The 23,900-nt window shown below is 46.6% G+C and overlaps 1 protein-coding gene across 1 annotated transcript in view; it reads left to right on the top strand.

Annotated features, from left to right (window-relative positions):
• The window catches only part of LOC147706984 (cytochrome P450 2K1-like), a 233,287-nt gene that overhangs the window by 168,998 nt on the left and 40,389 nt on the right, over nucleotides 1–23,900 (top strand). The window contains exon 8 of the mRNA XM_086926216.1: nucleotides 1,046–1,187. Coding sequence (XP_086782342.1) covers nucleotides 1,046–1,187 — 142 coding nt within the window. The remainder of the gene's footprint in view (nucleotides 1–1,045; nucleotides 1,188–23,900) is intronic.

The following is a 23,900-nucleotide window of genomic DNA, read 5'->3' as shown; positions in this document are numbered from 1 at the left end:
CCCTCTCTGTACACCCATGTATTTTTCTTTGTGTGCGTCTCTATCTCTGTGTGTGTGTCTCTATATGTGCATTTATCTCTGTAAGTACGTCTCTTCTCTGTGTGTGCATCTTTGTTTCCATGTGTGTCTGTCTGTGTGCGTCTCTATATGTGTGTCAGTCTCTATGTGTGCGTGACTGTTTGTGTGTCTCTGTGTGTATGTTTCTATGTGTGTGTCTGTCTCTCTGTGCGTTTGTGTGTGTTTGTCTCTATGTGTGTATCGGTGCATGTGTCTCTGCATGTTTGTCTCTGTGTATATATCTACTGTTAGCCTCACTGGCAATGTAAACATGGCATGGGAACGCTATAATACACATACTTACTCCACAGATACATACAGACCTGCCATTCCCTAACACACACAGTACACAATCCAGCAAACATATCCAGCTAAATATAAACAATTCCAAATTCTCCAACTCTAACTAATGCGAGACCTGTTGCATTGCAAATGCTTGTTGGCGAAGGATCCAGTAGATAGGCCTTGGAGTCTCTGAGACCCCTCTGAGAGAGTCCACTGCGTAATAGGGAACCTCTTGCAATGGAGAAAGGGGAATGAGGCGACATCAACTGGGATCACAGTTTACTGGACTTTGGACGCAGCTATTATGCATCTACCGCTTTGTGCCCCCGTCACCCTCACCCTCTTCTTTCTTGCTTTGTCTTTCACCCTCCCCCTCATCTTTCCCCCTTCTCTGTCTACTTCCCCTGCTCCTACCCCCTCTCCCCTTGAATATCTCCCCTTGCCTGCTTTTTCCCTCACATATATGTCCTTTTTGGTTGTCTCAACCTAACATGTAACTATGTAGCTATGCTTTAATAACTGTGTAACCTTTGTAACGATGTAACCTGCAACTATGTTCTGATTCTCATGTAAAGCGCTGTGATACCTCTGGGTCTAGCCAGCGCTATATAAAACCTTTCATATACAAAACAAATAAATAAAACCTTGTAGTGGAATTAATTATTTTGAAACCACTGAATCCCTTTGACCTCTTTCATCGCAGGGCACTTACGTCATTCCATTACTTTCATCTGTACATAATGACAAGGCTCACTTTGAGAGACCCGAAGAGTTCAACCCACAACATTTCTTGGATTCAGATGGCAACCTTCTCAAGAAAGAAGCTTTCATGCCATTTTCTGCAGGTAATTGATTTTCATTTATGTAAGGTATATAAATGATTGTCAGCTCCATTAGTGGGTTGTCAAACCTAGAAACAAGGATTTATAGTGGTGGGAAAAAGTGAGGAATGGAGGGAAGGGCCTGTTTTTAAGAAATGTAAAAGATGATAGCAGTGCGTAAATTTACTTTTTAACATTGGAACATATTGTCTCAATTAAACAGTTCAAGGAAAGTCCATAGCAGAGTAGATTGGTGTTCTTGTCTGCTTATGAGGGGTTAGATTTCAGGCCCAGTTACTAATAGGTGTATTTTCTCCCATTAAACTGATTTATTTGCTTTTGGCTGCCCTTTTTCCTCATTATGCACTCTCACTCTTGACTTGTTCCTTAATATGTTCCCCTTTCTTCATGGATCAGCACATACTCCTGTAATACTGCATCAAATTTAGCCATACAAATCAACTGCCTTAATGACGTCAGGTATTAATTATCTCCTCAATTTGCTCAAAACCATGTTATTTGCAGTCTAGGAAATTCGACTCCAGATCCCCAAGTTTGAAAGTCTGCAGCTCAGTCACTAGATCACTACTCTCACTTTCTGACAATGTACAAACTGGATTATTCTGAAATGCATTCGAGGCGGAGACATCATAAGTTAGAAGTCTGAAATAAAACATGGTTATGTGAATCATCAGTTACTAATCTGTATTTTCACATATACGTTTGCCCATTTTTGTTTCATGATCTTTATAAAATCTGTTGTTTCCAGTTCAGTTTGAATATGCATTCAAATGTATTTGCATTCAAATGCTTCAATGTTAGAACATTCTGCTTTGATCAGGATGTTCTGATTGCTGTCATCATATAAATTTAGATAGCTTGGAGTGCAAAGACTTTAAAGCAAAGAAAATCTTGAACTATTTCTTCAAAAGTTTCTTAAAATGATTTGTCACAAGTCCCACTCAGGGCCCAATTCCGATCTCAGTCGGAAGGGCTCCGAATTAGATTCAACTTTGCCAAAAGTGATCCGGAGCCCTTGTTTTCAACCAAATTATTCACATTTCTGAACTACCAGGTACAATGCCAGGAAACCCTTGCCGCTGACCGAACCGGTTCCGGAAGACATTCTGCAAGATAGAGCCTTCTAGAGCCAAATCGTGCAGCTCTATGGGCTAGGTTTTCCGAGCAAGTACGATGAATGATTTGAGCAGCCTTTCTGATTCAGTTTGCCCGGAAAGAAAAAGGCTGCTGGAATCGGTCTTTGAGGCCCCTTAGCTGGCCCCCCACACCTGTAGCCCTCCGAATTGGGCCCTTGAGGGTACCCATGGGTTTCCTCCTCCCAACCATGCACAGTGTGGCATGCACCAAGTGGTGCCCGCCACAGGGTGCACAATTTACTCTAGTCACCCCTTTCTTCAATGCGAGCCTTTGTACGCGTTTGGCACACAGGCTTGCATTGTAGTCAATGGGAGTCTGACCAACTTGTATCCTGATGCATTTAAATGCATCCTATTCCTTCGGTTGGACTCCCACAATCCAAGTCATACGGAACCGAGTCAATTGGTATGCTTTCCGAACGAATTCGGAATCTGGCCCAAATTTGGGATTGCTGCTAGGTAAACATAATGTGGATATTCATTGCTTATTTTTGCATTCTAGAGATATTTTTTAGATCTTTTCAAAAGTGTATAATTGATTGAAAAATTTGGCACAGGCGAAAATGATCCACAACTATCTTCCCAATACAGATCAAAGTACGTGTTTATTCCTAGATCACATTTTGAGCAGTAGGATGTTAGAAAAAATTACGTTTTAGATACCTCTTTGCACTGCAGTGTGGGAATTGTTTGGCATTAGATGCTGCATGTCTAAAGATAATTTGGGTTGTGAAGCACTTTCTGCGGATGCCCCAAAACTACTATGATACACTGTTCATTTCTGAGATTAGTCATGATGTCTATTGAGGCATGCTCATTCTCTTATTACTACCGTGCCTATGAACCCTTAACTAGTGACGCTACTGTATGATCTGCTGATGTATAACATAACGTGTATTTGTAAAGTGCACGTTCACCCAGAAGGGTATCTTTGCACTGAATAACAGATATTTATTGTTACCCAACTCAATGGTACTCCTTTTACCATCCTCAGAAGGATAATAGGCTAAGTGGACCCACCAGAGTTTGAATCTGTGACCATGAGGTCAAACACAAGCTCCAGCAATGTGCGCTGTAGTCCATTAAGCTATCAGACCCGGCATATAAGATAAATGTCCCATCCGATTATCCATGAACATGTTTATTAATTACCCGACACTCATTGCCAGTTCAATTACTTTATCTGCTGTAAATGATCTGATGTCAGTATCAGTAGTTTGTACTTATTCAAGGATAGAAGATACGTGCAACTAGCATTGTCGCGCCATGAGAGAAAACATTTGTATTTGACAATCAGCTTGAAAAAAGATTTCCAAAACGACAAACCCAATTTAGGAGCACATGGTTCCATGAGGCAAATGAATGAGTTCATTTCCAGAAATCTCTGGCTACACCAGAGAGATAAGGTTTCATTTAAAATGTTGTCTCATAAAACATCCTCTGAATTATCAAGTATGTTTTAGTAGTGTGTGCTACTACAGGCATGTTAAAGGAAATGTTCAACGCTTGAGAAAATAGAAAAGCCCTCTATTAGTAAAAATGTATTGTTCTTTGAAATGTTATTGAGCACAATAATATCAAAAGTGTGCCATGTTAGCACCAGATGTGCACTAAAATCTGTGCTGAATTTTAGAATGGAACTGGTTGTTTATTTTTTATCAAGTATTTTGGCAACACATCTTTGCTCAAGTAGAAATATGAAGGCAGATTGTCAGCACAGTTCAAACCACCTGAAAGAGGAACCAAATGAAAGAGTGTTTGAAAGCCTTAAAATCATTAGAATATTCTGGCATTCTAGACCATAGCATACGCAACACTTGCATTTTCTAAAGCGCTTGCTCAATATACATACTACAAATGCATTTAATTGAAAGGCTATGGCATACAAGTTATTTTTGATTAGACTTGCATTAGTGTTCAGTGCTCTGAAGCCAAAATGCAGGCTTTTAGAACACTCATTGTATGGTTTTGCGATTCCTTATTTGCGATTTTTAGGGAATCGCAAATAAGGAATCGCAAAATGGGATGCATGATTTTAATCGCATAATATTTGCGATTCGGTAAAAATCGCAATTTTTACCGAATCGCAAATATTATGCGAAGTCTAAATTGCGATTTCGCTATTCCCATTGATTCCTATGGGCCAAAAGGCCCATAGGAATCAATGGGTAGGCATTGACATTTTGAAGGATCTAAATCTCTGAAGGCCGGACTACACTTACCGATAGTCCAGGATATATATAAATATATCTATAATCACAGAATAACAAGGCAGTCGGCAATGGAGAAGGTCGAATCGTTTATTGAATCAAAATACAAGCCCTGACAGGGTAGCCTCTGTCTACACGACCCATGGAGGGCGCAGAGGAGACTAACGAAATACACATAATACAAAGTATATATAGATTTTACATATTCTGGTTCACACCCAAAAAGGAAGTACACAAGTTGTCCGTTTGTCAACAGGAACACCCATTTAAGGTTCTTACACATTTGTCAATAGCTAAGCTAAAAGCTATTCCGAGGGTAGGTCAGTGAGGTGCCCTTCTTGTCTATCTTAGACCCGAGGAGTACAGAAACGGACCCTGCTAGAATGTATGCATCCTACGAGAAGGGCAAGTATGACCTTGGGTTTCCCTGAGCCATGTTCGAATGAGAAGAGAAGCAGATTCAGCAATTTAGCCTGTTCTCGTATCCTGCGTTATACCATGTAACTTCTTAGACTTTATACGTAAATGAAGGGAGATGAAACAAGGTGGCCCTGACTATATCAATTGGTCTGAACGAACCTTCATAACCTATTATTAGGTTATCATACAATATTTGTCTCTTCACGATTATGAATACGTATATGCGGTTATATGGTACATAGTGGGACAATCATGATTATGTATGATTTTATATTCCAACAGACGGCCCTTTTGGCCCACGATGGCCAATATAACTACGCTACTCTACTCTACAAATACCCCTTCATCTATCTGCATAATATCTGCTTCTTCCTTTTGAATCATTTGTTTTTCTACCTTCTTTTGTCGGGCCTGGGTCAAAGAAAACGTTATTTTGGTAGCACAGAAGGTACAGCATGCTGGGCCACAATGAAGGCATAAGCAGCAAGTGAACATTATTCCAAATACCCCTACTAAAATCATAAATATCTTCCATCCCCATGTAGCTAAGAGGTTCCAGAACCACCCACTGAGGGACCAGGTACCATTCTCTGTAGTTCGTTAGCTAATAGATGCAATTTTTTAATAGCGAGGTGTATGGTAGGGGCCGAATCAGGAATGTAAACACAACAAGAGCTGCCGATCACATGACAAGCTCCACCCCTATCTGCCAGGATGACATCTAATACCATCCAATTTTGAAGAGAAACAAGTCTCTTAGCCTGAAGCTCTACAGTGATGTTAGCTAATATTTCAGTCGTTGTTTAGACTACATTTTCCACAATTCTTGACAAGCGCCTTATATTCCGCTATTAAAAATCGGACCCCAAAATGGAACCAGGCCCTTTGAAATATCTTCGAACTGTTGTAGCGAGGTATCTGTCTGGTCAGTTTTATCAGTATTATAACTTCCAATAGTCCTATTAGTCTCTAAGTCTCTTTTCATCAGCTGATGAGTCTTATGGAAATTAGAAGGGGCAACATAAACAGGAGGGTAAAGGAAAGACAGATAACATCGTCCTGCCCATCCCGGGGGAGCCAAGTATAAGCATACTCCCCACAACCGAAATACACATTAGGGGGGATGATCATCGGAGGAGTACTATCAGTTTGCAACGTGTAGGTGTAATTACAGGTACTACTCCCTAACTTAATGTGACCTTGCCCCCTAATACAAAACAAAGAAGTGGAATTTATAATGGGGACTGGCAGAGCTCTATCATTTGTAACATTGCGTTCATTGAAATGTTGAAAATAGAAAGTGGAATTAAAAAGCTCAAAGTCCTGCATCTCTTCTTGTAACAAGGTTTCATTTTTAGAGTCCGTATATACATTCATGCAAGCATTTGGATCTAAAGAACCCTGACCTTTATCTCCTTCAGCGTCGAATCCTTGGTGTCTCTCTATATATTTTAGGATAGCTTCATAATCTCTTTCAGAATATATTTTGGGATTTACAACATAATGGGAATACATCAATGATAACAATTGCCACCATGCCTCGCAACTAGCTAAATACGATAAAGGGAGAGATATAAATAATTCATGTTGATGCATAACTGACGGCAACAAACCACAAACCCAGCAGATAATTTTGTTTGTAGTACTGTGAGTCTGGTGTAACATCTCTATGAATACGTTTTTTGAATAAGTCTCCCTATGCCTAGCCTTATGCGGGGGCAGAGAATAAAATTGATGTTCCTCTGGGGCAGGAGTAGGTTTCAACAATTTACGGACTGGATATTGAAATTCTAAGTATACAAACACACACATCATAATTACAGTAATTAGGGCAATTAAAACAACGAATGCCACCTTCACTCTGGTGGGCCATCCAGAAAACAATTGCATATCATGAATCAGGCGCCGAGGGGCCAGCGGTCTTTCATCCTCCATCATAATTCGACCAAAGGGAAACCTACTCTCTAAAAGTCCAAATCTATCTCGGTCCCTTGCTAGAAGTCCAAAACTAATCTTTGTATCCACAAAGCACGCCAACCACCAGAGGGTTTCTTCTTCCCTGCAAGGGATCTTCTCCCTGTGTCCGTTTTTTTCCTTTTAGAGCCTCACAGGCAGACTCCTATTTCTTATCCAAAGAAAAAGCAAACTTTCAAATTTCCAAAAGCACGATTGCGGCCCTTATTTCAGTCTTTCTTTCTGAACAGAGCTTTTACACAATGTTCCCAGCTCTCTACGAGTTCAGTCCAGTATCTCGCTGAGCACCCCAATCACTCTGCTCGATGTTTTTTATCACAATGTCTCGTTCTATTCTCCTTCATTAGCGAGTGGGGTACCGCTCTGTTTTCGGGGCCGCAGATCGTATCGACAACGGCCAGGTTGCTCTTGGTCAGAAAATAATTCAGTGGCATGGGTAACAGGCCTGGTCACCTCTCGTGCTGCCTCGGGATTAGCAGTTGCTTTTGATTCAGCTATTTAACCTTCCCCTTCAGGCAACACAGCACTCGATCGCCCTTTCTCTTGAGCATCTGAAAAGGGCACAAAGACCCGAATCAGTTCTCCTTCCTGATTTGGCACTCCGTCTTTGTCCTGTCGATCAGAAGGCAGTGGTAGTGGGAGGCGCTTGACGTGGCTCGCATGTATTCAGTGTTTGCGGCCCTGCACCTTCACCGCCGTCCTCGTTACCAACAAAATCTGGTAGAGACCAGACCACCTGGGCTCCAAACTCGATGTTCGCTGATAATTTTTCACCAGTATCCACTGGCCAAGCCCCAATCGATGTCCAGGACCCTCCATAAGTGGCTGCAATGTGTCCGATACCTGTTGATGAATAGAACACAGATCTTTAGTCAACTCATAAAGATAATCTGTCATCAATGGATAATCAATATCTCTAAAGGATCTAGGTCTAGGGACTCCCCACACGTTTGCAGGACGGCCAAATGTGATCTCATAAGGGGACAGGCCAGTCCTTGAATGAGGAGTTGTTCTAAGAGATAGCAGGGCTATTGGGAGAGCATCAGGCCACTTTAGTCTAGTGTCTGCACAGATTTTGGCCATTTTAAGTTTCAGTATGACGTTATATTTTTCAACCAGCCCCGCAGATTGCGGGTGCCTTGAGGCATGAAACTTTTGTCTGATCTTCAGGCCATCACAAACACATTGTACAAGGTTAGCATTAAAGTGGGGTCCATTGTCCGACCAGATAATTTGGGGCAAAGAAAATCGTGGAAAGAATTCCTTAATCAGAACTTTTGCAGTGGTAATCGCAGTTGCTTCTTTGGTGGGGTAGGCCTCAACCCATTTACTGAAAGCACACACCACCACCAAGACATACTTTAATGTATTTACTCGTTCCCTTTGTATGAAATCGATCTGTAAAACTTCAAAGGGTAAGGATGGCGGAGCAATGCTGCCACTCAAAACAGATTCTCTACCTCCAGGATTATGTTGTAAACACACCGGACAATATTTCACAATGTGGGCTGCTGTTTTAGCAATATTAGTGTTATTCCACACCGGATCTAGTACTGCGCTGATTCCTTTACCACTGATATGGGCCGGTCCATGTGCCATCATAACTACTGCATATACCATTGCATTAGGGAGCAACCATCGCTGTTTCTCAGATCGGTCTATCCAGCACCCTTTCTCATCTAATTTCCCAATTTCCTGTTCCCACTTCTGCATTTCTTCAGGGGTTGCTTCCTTCTGCAATTGTTTTACACTTTCAAGAGTATTATCAAATAGGGATGTTTCAGTGGGCCATTGGGTAGATGCACTAGAAAACATAGGACTTCCTTTAGTCTGAGCTGTCTCTTTTGCTACTGAATCAGCAAAGGCATTCCCTTTTCCAATAGAGTCTACAACCTTCTTATGTGCACTATACTTAATGATGGCTACCTTTTTTGGCAAGGTTAAGGCAAATAACAATCGATCAATCAAGGGACCATGCTGAATTTTCTGGCCATGAGTAGTAAAGAAACCCCGCTCCCTCCACAGCCTTCCGAAACTATGGGCGACGCCAAATGCGTACTGGCTGTCTGTTAAAATATTTACTCTTAAACCTTCACTCATTTCACAGGCTCTTAACAAGGCTATTAGTTCAGCTGCCTGAGCTGGGTGATGTGGAATCCTTGCTGTTTCCACTATGGTCTTCAGAGTAGTGATGGCATACGCAGCTGTCACAGTGCCATCTGGCAGCTTAAAACAAGAGCCATCCACATATAATTCTCCATCTGGTTCAAGTGAAGGGGTGTCGGTTAAATCTACACGTCCTTTTGTTTCTTCTTCTGTTCTGAAGACACAATCATGGACATCAACTCTTTCATCTTTCTCAGGGAGAGGCAATAACGTGGCGGGATTCAAAGTAGTGCATCTCTTAATTGTAATGTGAGGGGCAAACAATGTCAATTCATATCCTGTCAATCTAGCACTCGTGAGGTGTTGCGTTTTGGTCCTGTTTAAAAGAATATCCACAGCATGCGGTACCATGACTATGAGATCATTGTTAAGGACTATTCCTTCCGACTGTCGGATGGCTAGTGCTACTGCAGCAGTGTCCCTCAGACAGCTTGGGAGGGCTCGTGCTACAATATCCAAAACCGAGGAGAAATATGCACAGGGTCTCTGTTTCTCCCCAAAAGTCTGTGTTAACACTGATAATGAACAACCGACTACCTCATGCACATAAAGTAAAAAAGGTTTCCGGTAATCTGGTGTTCCCAACACAGGTGCAGAACAAAGAGCAGACTTTAAAGATACAAAGGCTTCTTGACATTCATCCGTCCAGGGCAGGGGTTCATGCATATCTTTGGTTGTCAATTGCAACAAGGGTTTAGAGAGAAGTGAATAGATAGGTATCCACTGGCGACAGTAAGAGGTTATGCCAGGAAAAGCATGAACATCACGTTGTGTACGAGGGACAGACATGTTAGTTATTACAGATATTCACTCTGGAGTCAATCGTCTCCCCGCTTTCGACAGAAAATGACCTAAGTAGGTCACTTCCTGTCGACAATATTGAAATTTGGAAAGGGACACTTTATTTCCTTTCTTGGCCAAATGGTGTAACAATTTTACTGTGGCCTCCTTGCATCCCTCCTTAGTATCGGAGGCCACTAGTATATCATCTACATACTGGATAATGGAATTTCCGGCTGGCAGAGTCAATTCATCAAGGACTGCTTTTAATGCTTGACTATAAATACTGGGACTCTCAAGATAGCCTTGAGGAGCGCATGTAAATCTGAAACTTCGGCCAGCTAATGAGAATCCGAAGATATGCCTACTATCTGGATGAATCGGGATGCTAAAGAAGGCATTTTTCAAATCAATTACCGAAAAGTACTTGGCCGTGGAAGGAATCATAGTTAAAATAGCAGTGATATCAGGTACCACTGGATACTGTGGAACCACAATCTTATTAACTGCTCCAAGATCAATCACAAAACGGTAGGTATTCTTATAATCTGGAGCACAATCAACTGGTGTTTTCTTTAAAACCGGTAAAATCGGGCAGGTACAAATATTAGCTGCTGTTTCTTCTACCACCCCCTTTTGAATAAGGTCCTGAATAATGTCTAGCATAGCCCGTTCCCCTTCAGGTGACATTTTATATTGTGGAATGCGAGACAGCTGCGCATTAGGTTTTAGAGTAATGGACACGGGGGCTATTTTTAACAGACCTACATCAGTGTCCCCTGTCGCCCACAAGGTCTGAGGAATTGTAGAGAATTCTGGGGGTAGATGCTCATTCTTGGCAAAATATTGAGAATCCTGAAAAGAAGGTTTCTGCATTGTCAAATATACACCATCCGGTGAGCAGTAAATCAGAGCATGTAATTTTTTTAAGATATCTAGACCCAAAAGGTTCTCACCACAATTAGATGTTAACAAAAAAGGCAACTGTATTGAAATAGGTCCTATAGTTAAGGGCAGAGGCTTAGAAATGGGGCTTACCACTGGTATTCCAGAGAACCCTACTGATACATTTTTGTGGCCAGACAGAGCCGCCCCTGGGACCATGGTATGAGCAACTGATCTATTCATTGCTCCAGTATCCACTAGGAATTTTCCTGATGCACCCAACAGTTCCCCTTGTACATAAGGTCCCTCTTGGTCAATTGGTACTGTAATGTGACCCCCTCTCTGTTCTTGGCTGTCTCATGCATAATCTTGTTCATCGTATTCATCATCCATGAAATTCTCATTATAGTACTGCCTGTTCTGTGGATTATCAAAATAATTTTTCCGGGAATCCTCATCTTGTCTCCGCATGCTATTTCGATCAATATTTCCTCGGCCCCGGCCTCGTCCCCTACTGGGAACATTTCTGGCCATTAACAACGGGCAGTCCGCTCTCCAATGCCCCTCTTGTTTACAATATGAGCATTGATTCAAACCAACATTCGGGGGACCTCCTCGTCCTCTGCCGGTCCTTCTTTGGAAGGAACTGCGCCCACTTCGTCCTGAATTCTGTCCTCTACTAACTTGTTCAATCAATCAATCATAGACATTTATAGAGCGCACTACCTACCCGTAGGGTCTCGAGGCGCTGGGGGGGGGGGGGTGCCGTTACTGCTCGAACAGCCAGGTCTTGAGCTTCTTCCTGAAGGAGAGGTGGTCTTGGGTCAGGCGTAGGTCGGCAGGGAGGGAGTTCCAGGTCTTGGCGGCCAGGTAGGAGAAGGACCTTCCTCCTGTGGTGGCTCTGCGGATGCGTGGGACGGCGGCGAGGGCGCGGCTGGCAGATCGTAGGTGGCGTTTGGGAGCGTAGAAGTTGATTCGGTTGTTGAGGTAGCTCGGGCCTTGATCGTGTAGGGCTTTGTGTGCGTGGGTGAGGAGCCGGAAGGTGATTCTTTTGTTGACGGGGAGCCAGTGCAGGTCTCTCAGGTGTCCGGAGATGTGGCTGTTCCGTGGGATGTCGAGGATGAGTCTGGCTGAGGCGTTCTGGGTCCGCTGGAGTCTCTTCTGGAGCTTGCCGGTGGTTCCGGCGTAGAGTGCGTTGCCGTAGTCCAGTCGGCTGGTGACGAGGGCCTGGGTGACGGTCTTCCTGGTCTCCGTGGGGATCCACCAGAAGATCTTCGGAAGCATGCGCAGGATGTTGAAGCACGACGAGGAGACGGCGTTGACTTGCCTGGTCATGGAGAGGGAGGAGTCCAGGATGAAGCCCAGGTTGCGTGCGTGGTTCGTTGGCTTGGGTGCGGTGCCCAGGGCGGGGGGCCACCAGGAGTCGTCCCAGGCGGAGGGCGAGGAGCCCAGGATGAGGACCTCCGTCTTGTCTGAGTTCAGTTTCAGGCGGCTCGTCGTCATCCACTCGGCTACCTCTTTCATCCCTTCGTGCAGGTTGGCTCTGGCGGCGACGGGGTCGTTGGTCAGGGAGAGGATCAGCTGGGTGTCGTCGGCGTAGGAGATTATGTAGATGTTGTGTTGGCGTGCGATGGCCGCGAGGGGGCTCATGTAGACGTTGAAGAGTGTCGGGCTCAGCGAGGATCCTTGAGGGACGCCGCAGATGACTTCGGTGGCCTCTGACTTGTACGGTGGTAGGTGGACCCTCTGTGTTCTTCCGTCAAGGAAGGAGGCGATCCATTCCAGTGCCTTCTCCTGGATTCCGACGTTGCCGAGGCGCTGTACTAGGGTGCGGTGGCAGACCGTGTCGAAAGCCGCGGAGAGGTCTAGGAGGATGAGGGCCGCTGTTTCTCCATTGTCCATCAGGGCTCGGATGTCGTCGGTGGCGGCGATGAGGGCGGTCTCGGTGCTGTGGTTGGCACGGAATCCGGACTGCGATGGGTCGAGGGATCCATTCGTCTCGAGAAAGGTGGCCAGCTGTTTATTGACGGTCTTCTCGATGACTTTGGCTGGAAACAGGAGTAGAGAGATGGGGCGGTAATTCTTGAGTTCGGTGGGGTCTGCCGTAGGTTTCTTGAGTAGAGCGCTGAGTTCGGCGTGCTTCCAGCTCTCGGGGAAGGTGGCGGTGTCGAATGAGGTGTTGATAATGTCCCGCAGGTGGGGTGCGATGACGGCGTCAGCCTTGTTGAAGACGTGGTGGGGGCAGGGGTCGGTCGGAGATCCGGAGTGGACGGAGTTCATCACGCGGATGGTGTCTTCGGTGCTGGTCGGGGTCCAGGCTCGGAGGATGGTGGTGGGCGGCGTTGCTGTGGTCGTGGCGTGGGTCGGATGGGTGCTGAAGCTGTTGTGTATGTCCGCGATCTTGTTGTGGAAGTAGGAGGCGAGGGAGTTGCAGAGGTCTTGCGATGGGGTGATGTCGTTGTTTCCGGCGTTGGGGTTGGAGAGCTCTTTCACGATGTTGAAGAGTTCCTTGCAGTTGTGTGCGTTGTTGTCCAGTCGGTTCTTGAAAGCCGTTTTCTTGGCGGTGCGGATCAGTTGGTGGTGTTTCCGGGTGGCGAGCTTGAGGGTGGTCCTGTTGTCCGGTGTGGGTTCCTTTCTCCAGACTTTCTCGAGGGCTCTGCAGTTCTTCTTGGAGCTCTTGAGTTCGTCGGTGAACCATGGGGCTTTCTTGTTGCCGGGTCTGCTGGGCGGGGTCCTCAGAGGGGCGAGTTCGTCTGCGCAGTTGCTGATCCACTTCGTGTTGCATCAAGACTCTAGTTTTTAAATCTTTCGTTTTCTTCTCCGTCCTTTCCTTATTCTCATTCTCTCTGTGCTCATAATACTGAGCCATACTAAGGATCACAGATGGGGTGGACATAGTTCATGTACTCTCGGCCGCCTGAAGGCGTGCCATAATCTCTGGTAATAAATTTGTCACAAATCTATTTACAAACAACTGTATCCCCCATCCGTGGATAAATCCTGCCCACTAAAGTCTATAAATGTTTTCTCAAATTTAGTGAAGAAATCCGAGACACTCTCGTCCTTCTTCTGTTTACAAGCAGCCAGCTTATCCCAATCTATTTTCTTAGGAGGCAGGAGGGTTTGCATATACGTAATTATTTTTGGTACTGCTAATATTTCATCCCGGGGTTTTTCCCCAGGCTTCCGCTCCTTATCCCAATTCTTTAATTGAACCCACATTCCTCCTAACTCGGGAATATGATCCGTATCATGTATCTGTCTCCAGATATCGACCGGGATCAAAAGGCCAAAGAATAATTCAATGTCGGGTATAGTCATGATCGCAGAGTTAGCAGCTTCGCCCAATTCTTTGTAATAAGCAGTGGGATTCCTACAAGGGTCAGGGAGCTGAGCTTTCAATGTAAGGACCTTGCTTCGTTTCCAAGGGGTATAAACCCATTGTTCCTGAAGCCTTGCGTCCTCCCTAGGTCTAGTTACATTGCCCCTGGCATCCCTAAGTTCAGGTAATTCTGGAAAGAAAAGAGGATGTACTTCTCTCATAGGATTCTGTGTTCCCCAATTGGCACATCTCCGATGCATTCGCTCTCGATACTGTGAAGAGAGTTGCCACATTCTGATATACTTCATCGGCCTGTAGGTGGAATTTATGGGCTCTGTCTCTTATATCCTTTAAAATCTGTGGGGCGAACCCCTCCTCAAAACACTGTTCCCATAGCGAAATCAAACGAATTGCCATGTTTTCTAACGCTAATTGTTGTGCAACAGGCTGGTAATCTTTCATAGTACTCCAAATATCCTCCATTGTGTAAATAGCTTTCAGCATCCATTGGGACGCCTGGTTTACTATAGTTTTTCGTTCTTCCATACCCAGCGCAGATCTGATATAAACCCGTGGGTCACTCAGATCCGACCCCAATCGTTTAGGGGTTGTGTCTAGGGTAGCCAAAGCTCAAGGATCTATAATGCTTTGAGCCGGAGGGGAGAGAAATATTGGACTTGATATAGATGGTACAACCGAATCCGGTTGTAATGTAACCAGGGGTGAAGTAGAGGGTCGGAGCGAAGGAGGGGGAAGCAGCGCATCCCATACAGACCCATCTAACGGGGCCGTAGCCATTGCTCCTACAAGATTTCGTATGGGAGGTGCTGGCGGAAGTTGGGGCGCCGGCGGAGGCGCAGGCGCAGGCCCTTGGTGAGCCAATGGCACTGCTGGGTATAGACCCTGTGGGCATAAGGAGGAGGTGGACGAGCTTCTAACAACCCTTCTAATTCATCTCCAGTATCGGGTCGAGTCACATAACTTTTGTCTGTTCCTAAACGAAACTGTCTATCCATTTGAGCAATATTTTCCTCCAGTTTTCCTTTATCATAAGCTATAGCCTTTTGAGTTATGGTCTGTCCAGATTTAATCCTTCCCAATTTCTCTTCCCTTATTTGTCGTCTTTTAGCCTCCTTTAACCATAGGTTCAAGGAGTCAAACATGGACTGGCGACTTTTCTTCATAAACATTTTAATCTGTAAATACGTTATTTTATTTACATCAAACGACCCCGTGAGGGGCCATTGCAATTCAGCATTATCTCTTGTATACTTATTCCATAACGTATTAAATAAAATTGGTGTAAGACCATGTTTAACATACATATCAAAACTGGGGCATCCTTCGGGAGGGGCAGGCTGTCTTTCTTCCAGCCGAGCACCTCTCCGACAGCAGCACCCAAAACATAGTTTACTAAAAGAAGGCATATTAACAATATTATTACAAATTTTATAAATGTTTCAATCGCTTCTTTCATACGGGCGCGCCCTCTTCACCTTTCACTCTCTTATACTCTTCCTTTTTCTCTCATACAAAGCGTCGCAAAAACTGCAGGGTTCCAAAAATGAGCTCTACACAAAATCAAATACAAATGACATGTCCTTTAATACGAACGGAGCCCGTCGACTCCCGTTTGGGGAATCAAATTCCAAAGAATTCCAGCAACCACAGATAAGCCTCTCGGTAGGAAGACCACAAACTCACTTCTTAGATATCTCCTGGTCGTATTCTGGTTGGGCCGGTGTCTCTGGGCACAAGGCTCCAGAACCCCAGCTGCTCCCAGGGCTTCTCCTGAGTGAGTTGTGCCGAGTGAACACCCCGTGCTTTGCAAGGTACCAAGTGCAATTTCGCAAAATCAAGACAAATCCCAAAAGGTGTTTGCCCGTGCAGCCCCTGCACCGTAACGCCAGACCCTTTTCCTGATTCCCTCGTGGTCCGGCTTCCCCGGCCAACGACAAACAAACAGTTACAATTTCCAAATGGACACTTCCTTCAAGTATCCGTTTCCAATCTTAATCAGAAGATTCACTCACCTGGTGCACTCAGGTCGATCCCGACTTCTCCACTGCCGATTTCTAGTCAGACCGACACAGTCTGTGTTTTTCATGGGTTAAGCCCGTAGGACTCCGGCGTAGGGTCTTCGGCAGCTGGGAGGGATACTGGGTTAAAGGGCGTACTCTCCACTAACGAGTGTTGTTAAATAAATACTTCTCGTCCACTCATCCGGCCAGAACTCCTCCCTGTCCCTTCTACTCCTGATTACAGGAGGGGACGACCCTAACACGGAGTCCTGGCGGAGTCGCCAACTGAAGGATCTAAATCTCTGAAGGCCGGATAGTCCAAAGATATATATAAATATATCTATAATCACAGAATAACAAGGCAGTCGGCAATGGAGAAGGTCGAATCGTTTATTGAATCAAAATACAAGCCTGACAGGGGAGCCTCTGTCTACACGACCCATGGAGGTGTGCAGAGGAGACTAACGAAATACACCTAATACAAAGTATATATACGTTTTACATATTCTGGTTAACACCCAAAAAGGAAGTACACAAGTTGTCCGTTTGTCAACAGGAACACCCATTTAAGGTTCTTACACATTTGTCAATAGCTAAGCTAAAAGCTATTCCGAGGGTAGGTCAGTGAGGTGCCCTTCTTGTCTATCTTAGACCCGAGGAGTACAGAAACGGACCCTGCTAGAATGTATGCATCCTACGAGAAGGGCAAGTATGACCTTGGGTTTCCCTGAGCCATGTTCGAATGAGAAGAGAAGCAGATTCAGCAATTTAGCCTGTTCTCATATCCTGCGTTATACCATGTAACTTCTGAGACTTTATACGTAAATGAAGGGAGATGAAACAAGGTGGCCCTGACTATATCAATAGGTCTGAACGAACCTTCATAACCTATCATTAGGTTATCATACAATATTCGTTTCTTCACGATTATGAATACGTATATGCGGTTATATAGTACATAGTGGGACAATCATGATTATGTATGATTTTATATTCCAACAATTTTGCGAATTTCAATTAGCGATTCACAAAATGTTTATGCATTCCATGGGTGCAGGGGGTCCAAAGGACCCCCCCTGCACCCCTGAAATGTATTTTAAAGTGCATGTTTCACACACCCATGTCCTAAGGACATGTGTGTCTGTAACATGACAGTGTGTAAAATGCAATTTTGAGCATTTTAATACTTTTTCGCAAATTACCACGAGGGTCACCCTCGTGGTAATTTGCACCCCCTAATTGCGAATTCGCAATTTTAAAAGCAATCATGCATTGCTTTTAAGGAATCGAAAATTTGCATTTTTGGAATTCGCTAAAAATAGCGATTTTGCCAAAAATGTTTGTTGCATCCCAAAAACTTATTTTGGAATCGCAAACGGACGAATTTACCGATTCGCACCATTTTCACTTCCTAAATAGGTTGATGCATGTGGCCGTTAGTTAATTAATAATTGAGAACTGTATGACAGTCCTCATGCATATCATGTGCATAGCTGTCCCATTTTGCACATCTACTGCTTTTTTAATACACATCCCCTGAGATGTACTCAGTGCTTTAAATGGGAAAAAATAAGTGCAGGTACTCATTACATTGAAATGGGGCAAGGCTAATGGGCAGGGTTAGAGGCAGAGTTAGACATGAAACAAAAACACTCCTATTGAGTATTCATGTTGTCCTTGCATTTATAGTGGTCTCAAACTTTCCATTGTGTAGATTAACAACTAAAACCCTGAATGAGCCAAGCCATCAACAGTACTTTTGGCACTTTCAGGCTAATAATGTGCTCTAGGACAAGAGAGACTCTGACACTTACACCTTTTTGCAGGCCAGAACAAAACATGTGAGAAAAACAAAATGTGTTAACTTGTTATATAAAATGAAGTGAAATACCAAATGTTCATGTTTTCTTGTTTTGTAATATTTGTAGCTTCTTAATATCATAATATCATAATATTTCTAATGTTCCTACTTGGTTGCATTTGGCGCAATCCTTAAATATTCAAGGGTGCTCACACACAAGCAAGCATTCCACGCATTTCTTGTCAAATACCTCCTGAATCTGTTCCTCTCAAACCCACACTCTGTTTTCACATCTCTAAGCTCGAGATACCGCCCGCACTCTCCTCTCTCCACTCTTGTTACCCCAATTGAATCCTATCACTCTCTGTCATCACTCTTTCTATTTCTAATCTGTCCTCTCCACGCCTCGCTATCTCTTTCCATAACCGTCGGGTTGCCTTCAACATCTCTGTCTGCAATTACCCGTTCTGCCTCTGTACCTTTTCCTACTTTACACACTCTGCTCCTCCCTCCTCACTCTTCACCTTCACGTACCCCCATTGTTCGTCGTCTCCCCTCAGCAGGAGGCCCCCCACCTGAGAGCTTGCACTGGCAGGCAGTGAACACTTCAGGGTCCAGAGTATGTGCAGTGTCCAGCAGGGTAGAGGCCAGGGGAAGAACAATACTGGCCTCCAATGGTAACGTCAGTTGACCTCCCCCACCTCACCTGGGCCCCAGGAGGCTGCTTAAGCCATCCTCACCACCTCATCCCCGACCATTATGGACTCAATGTCCCAGCAGGCAGGGTGGAATCGCAGGGACAAGTGAGTCATGTGAAAGACAGTCAGACAACAGTGGGAGGCCAAGGGGTGAAAATAGCCCTTTGTGCCTGCGTTCCTCCACGGACCCAGCATCAATGCTTGGCAGCCAGGTGATGAGGACAAGGAAAGGGTCCATCTGGGTAGGAAGTGAGCAGAGGCCCTCTTGCCCCTGCAGCCGGCCTCCAATAGGCTGTTCAGGGCCCATCGGGCTGCTATCCACAGCCGAATAATACATACAGCAAAGTCCAACATTCTGCTAAACAAACGGCACGCAGCTGCCTTCTGGCACCAGTCCAGTGCCCAACTTATTAGTCCGACCCTGAGTACCGGTACTCTCCTTGACAGTGGAAAAGTGCTGGTACTCGGCTCAGTAAATTTAAGAAGTGCCGGTACTCAGTACCGGTGAGTACCAGCCCATTTAAAGCACTGAATGTACTGTGATCACTCGTGAATAGAGCAAGTGGCCTGCTGATGTCTTTAGGATCTTACCCCACCACTCAACACATACTTGCGACCACAATGCTATGAAAAACATTTTACAAAATGAAAACAATTATTTAGCTGGCTTTGGAAAATACTAACCAAGTGGATAGAAGCGTTAGGCGGTACTGGACCACATCCCTCAAAGCTTGTACAGGAGCCATTAGCTAGTTTAGAATATGCCATTTGTAGCCATTGCTGGCCTGGCACCATCAGAATATAGAGCAAAAAAAAAAAATCTGGATAGGCATTAGATTTGAGAGAGGAGCCATCAGTTGTAGGACAGGAGCATGCAATGGGCAAAAAAGAGCCCGCAAGTGCTGAAAGGGAACCCTCTTCAGGTTGGGAAGAAGCACATGTTTCTGGATACGAACACTCAGCTAAACAATCCTGCCATCTGTAGTTTTTATTACATTGGGTAATATCTTGACTATCTTTATGGGTTTGGTGAACTTTGACAACTGGATACACTGTGTGGGAGCTTTGATCCTTATCCACTCTACTACCTTGAACTCTTTCTTCAGCCTACTTACACTGTGCATGGTGCCATTTGTGCTGATTCACTCTACTGCTTACAGAACTCCGCGGAGCATGGCTGAGTGTTTTGTCACGTCATGCAAACTCTGCCTAGGCCTAATTATTATGTATGAAGGATAAGTATCACCTGTCAATGGCCCAATTACATTGATAGCTAATTCTGTCCAGGGCAGTCTCGGCTGCTGCCTTCTACCCGCAGTGGGGCAATCAATCAATCAATCAAATCATTTGTAGAGCGCGCTACTCACCCGTTAGGGTCTCAAGGCGCTAGGGGGGGACTAGGCGCTGCTATTGCTCGAAGAGCCAGGTCTTGAGGTGCTTCCTGAAGCTGAGATGGTCCTGGGTCAGTCCAAGGTGGGTGAGAAGGGAGTTCCAGGTCTTTGCTGCCAGGTAGGAGAATGACCGCCCTCCGGCGGTGGTTCTGCGGATTCGTGGGACGATGACGAGGGCGAGGTTGGTGGATCGGAGCTGGCGGGTGGGGGTGTAGAAAGCGAGTCTGCTGTTGAGGTATTCTGGGCCCATGTTGTGGAGTGCTTTGTGTGCGTGGGTGAGGAGTCTGAACGTGATTCTTTTGCTGACGGGGAGCCAGTGGAGGTTTCTCAGGTGGGTTGAGATGTGGCTGCGGCGGGGGATGTTGAGGATGAGTCGTGCTGAGGTGTTTTGTTTGCGATGGTTCTGAAGTTTGGCGGTAGTTCCAGCGTAGAGCGCGTTCCCGTAGTCCAGTCGGCTGGTGACGCGGGCCTGGGTGACTGTTCTTCTGGTTTCTGTGGGGATCCATCAGAAGATCTTTCGGAGCATGCGTAGGGTATTGAAGCATGAGGGTGAGACGGCGTTGACTTGTTTGGTCATTGTGAGCGAGGAGTCTAGGATGAAGCCCAGGTTCATGCGTGGTCCATGGGTGTTGGTGCAGTGGCCAGCGCCGAGGGAACCCAGGAGTTGTCCCACGCAGAGGGAGATTGCCCGAGGATGAGGACCCCCGTCTTGTCCGAGTTGAGCTTGAGACGGCTGTGCTTCATCCAGTCTGCTACCTCTTTCATTCCCTCCTGGAGGTTTGTTTTGGCGGTGGCTGTGTCCTTGGTGAGGGAGAGTATCATCTGGGTATCGTCAGCGTAAGAGATGATGTTGATGTTGTGTTTTCGTGCAATGGCGGCGAGGAGACGCATGTAGATATTGAAGAGTGTTGGGCTGAGTGATGATCCTTGAGGTACAACGCAGATGGTTTTGGTGGCTGAGGAGCGGAAGGGGGAGGCGTACTCTCTGGGTTCTGCTGGTGAGGAACGAGGTGACCCATTACAGGGCCTTCCCCTGGATTCCCGTGTTGTTGAGGCGGTGTACTAGGGTGCGATGGCATACGGTGTCAATGGCTGCTGAGAGGTCTAGGAGGATGAGGGCGGCTGTATCTCCGTTGTCCGTTAGGGTTCTAATGTCATCTGTGGCTGCGATGAGGGCAGTCTCGGTGCTGTGGTTTGCTTGAAATCCGGACTGAGAAGGGTCGTGCGAGTTGTTCTTCTCGAGGAAGGTAGTCAGTTGTTTGTTGACGGTCTTCTTGATGACTTTAGCTGGGAAGGAGAGAGGTGAGATGGGTCGGAAGTTCTTGAGGTCCCTGGGGTCTGCGGTGGGTTTTTTCAGGAGGGCGTTGATCTCTCTGTGCTTCCAGCTCTCAGGGAAGGTAGCTGACGTGAAGGAGCTGTTTATGATGTTCCGCAGGTGGGGTGCGATGGTGGTGATGGCTCTGTTGAAGATGTGATGGGGGCATGGGTCGGAAGGGGGATCCGGAGTGGATGGTGCTCATGACGTGGATGGTATCTTCGATGCTGATGTGGGTCCAGGCGTTGACGGTGATGGTGGGGTTCGCTGTGCTGGTGTCCGGAGGTGGAGTTTGGGGTCCGAAGCTGTCGTGTATGTCTGCGATTTTGCGGTGGAAGGAGGTGGCGAGGGAGTTGCAGAGGTCTTGTGAAGGGGTGATGTTGTTGTTGCTGGCGTTTGGGTTGGAGAACTCTTTGACGATGCTGAAGAGTTCCTTGCTGTTGTGGGTGTTGTTGTCTAGTCGCTCTGTGAGCGATGTCCTCTTGGTGTTCCGGATCCGTTGATGGTATTCGTGAGTGGCGAGTTTGAAGGCTGTCATGTTTCCCGTTGTCCGTTCTTGGCGCCAGGTTTTATCGAGGATTCAGCAGGATTTCTTTGCGGCTTTGATGGCGTCTGTGAACCATGAGGGTTTCCTGGTGGTGGTCTTACTGTAGGTGTTCTTTAGTGGGGCGAGGTCATCGGCGCAGTTGGTGATCCATTGTGCGAGGTTGAGCGCTGCAATGTTGGTGTCGAGTATGTTGGTGTCGGCAGGTGGTTTCCGGCTCAGTGATGTGGTGAGCTGGTCCGTGGTGATTTTGTTATAGCATCTGAGGGGGATCCGGGGCATGTGGTGGTGGGATGAGGTCCTCTTGAATGTGAAGTGTACGCAGCTGTGGTCGGTCCAGTGTAGTCCTGTGGCGTGGTTGAAGGCGATCTGGTTGCTGGCTGAGAAGATGGCTTTGAGGGTGTGGCTGGCGTGGTGCGTGGGGGAGTCCACTAGTTGCTTGAGTCCGAGGCAGGCGAGGTTGTCGAGCACGGTGGCGTTGTCGTTGTTGTTATCCAGGTGAAAGTTCAGGTCTCCTAGGAGGATGTATTCTGGTGAGGCTAGGGCGTGCGGGCTGATGAGGTCGGCAATGGATTCGCTGAATTGTGCACGTGGACCTGGGGGTCTGTAGATGAGCGTTCCTCTGAGAGTGATCTAAGGGTCGGTCTGGATCTGGAAGTGTAGGTGTTCGGCGATGGGGATGGAGTCTTCGGTATTGGTTGTGACGCTGATGGTGTTCCTGTAGATGATGGCGATCCCTCCTCCTGTTTTGTTTATGCGGTCCTTCCGGGTGATTTTGTAGCCGTCCGGGATGGCTATGGCGATGTCGGGGGCTGAGGAGGCGTTCATCCAGGTTTCCGTGAGGAAGGGGACGTCAGGTGCTGTTGTGTCGAGGAGCGCCCAGAGGTCAATGGTGTGCTTGTGTACGGAGCAGGTGTTGAGGAGGATGCACTTGAGGTGGTTGTTATTGCTGCTTGGTTTGGCCGGCGTGGCGCGGGTTTGAAGGCAGGTGAATTTGCAGGCTTGGCAGGTGAAGGGTCTGTGGGTGTGCTTGGGGGTGCTTGGGGGAGCAGCGGCGGGGAGCAGGGGGGACACAGACCGGGAAACAATCACGGGGAGAGCAGCGAGGGGGCAAGCCTCAAATAAGCAGTGACCAGGAAAAAAATACAGTAATCAAAACAGTGGCACAAACAGAATTAAAAGGGCACAGAGCAGAGAAATGCAGAAAATACTCAGAGCAGAAGGAGCAGCGGCGAACTCGCGGCAGCAGCATTGAAGACCAGGACACACACGGGGAGCCGTGCGGTGAGTGGAGCGACCGGCACTGTGAACAGGGTCAAGGGTCACAGCTCACCACCATGCGGTCTCCGCCATAAATGGCCAAGTGGGAGGGAGGAGCTGCTGGGAGGCAGGAGCGGGGCGGCGAATGGGGAGCGGGATCGGGTACAGAAGACAAAAAGGGGGCAGGGGAGCAGTGGCGGGGAGCGGGGGGACACAGAGTGGGAAACAATCACGGGGAGAGCGGCGAGGGGTCAAGCCTCGAATAAGCAGTGGCACAGGCAAAAAATACAGTCATCAAAACAGTGGCACAAGCCGAATTAAAAGGGCACAGAGCAGAGAAATGCACAAAATACTCAGGGCAGCAGGAGCAGCGGCGAACTCGCGGCAGCAGCGGTGAAGACCAGGACACACACGGGGAGCTGTGCGGTAAGTGGAGCGACCGGCCCTGCGAACAGGGTCAAGAGTCACCCTTGACAGGGCAGGTGGGGAGAAGGCACAGGGGGCGGGGGAAGGGGTTGAGGACCCAGTAAAAATATCACTTATCTCCCATCTCCTCTCCTGCACCCTTTTCCTTGGTAGAAACAGGAAGCACCGGGGCTCCCATGCTCCTTGCAGCTAATCGCAATGCAGCGTTGTGATTGGTCTGAGCAGTATGATTGGTCTGAGCGCTGTGACACTGCTAGGGGCTGGAGGAGTGGGCATGTTCTCCATGCAGGCTGTAATGCAGCCAACTCGGAGAACAGAGAAAGTGCACATGACTATTTTGGGCGGCCAAAGAGGGCTGACCAATCAG

The sequence above is a fragment of the Lissotriton vulgaris genome, chromosome 6 (assembly GCF_964263255.1).
Source record: "Lissotriton vulgaris chromosome 6, aLisVul1.2, whole genome shotgun sequence".
NCBI classification, from domain to species: domain Eukaryota; kingdom Metazoa; phylum Chordata; class Amphibia; order Caudata; family Salamandridae; genus Lissotriton; species Lissotriton vulgaris.
The sequence above is the reverse complement of the archived record's forward strand: the minus strand, read 5'-3'. Positions and strand labels throughout refer to the sequence as shown.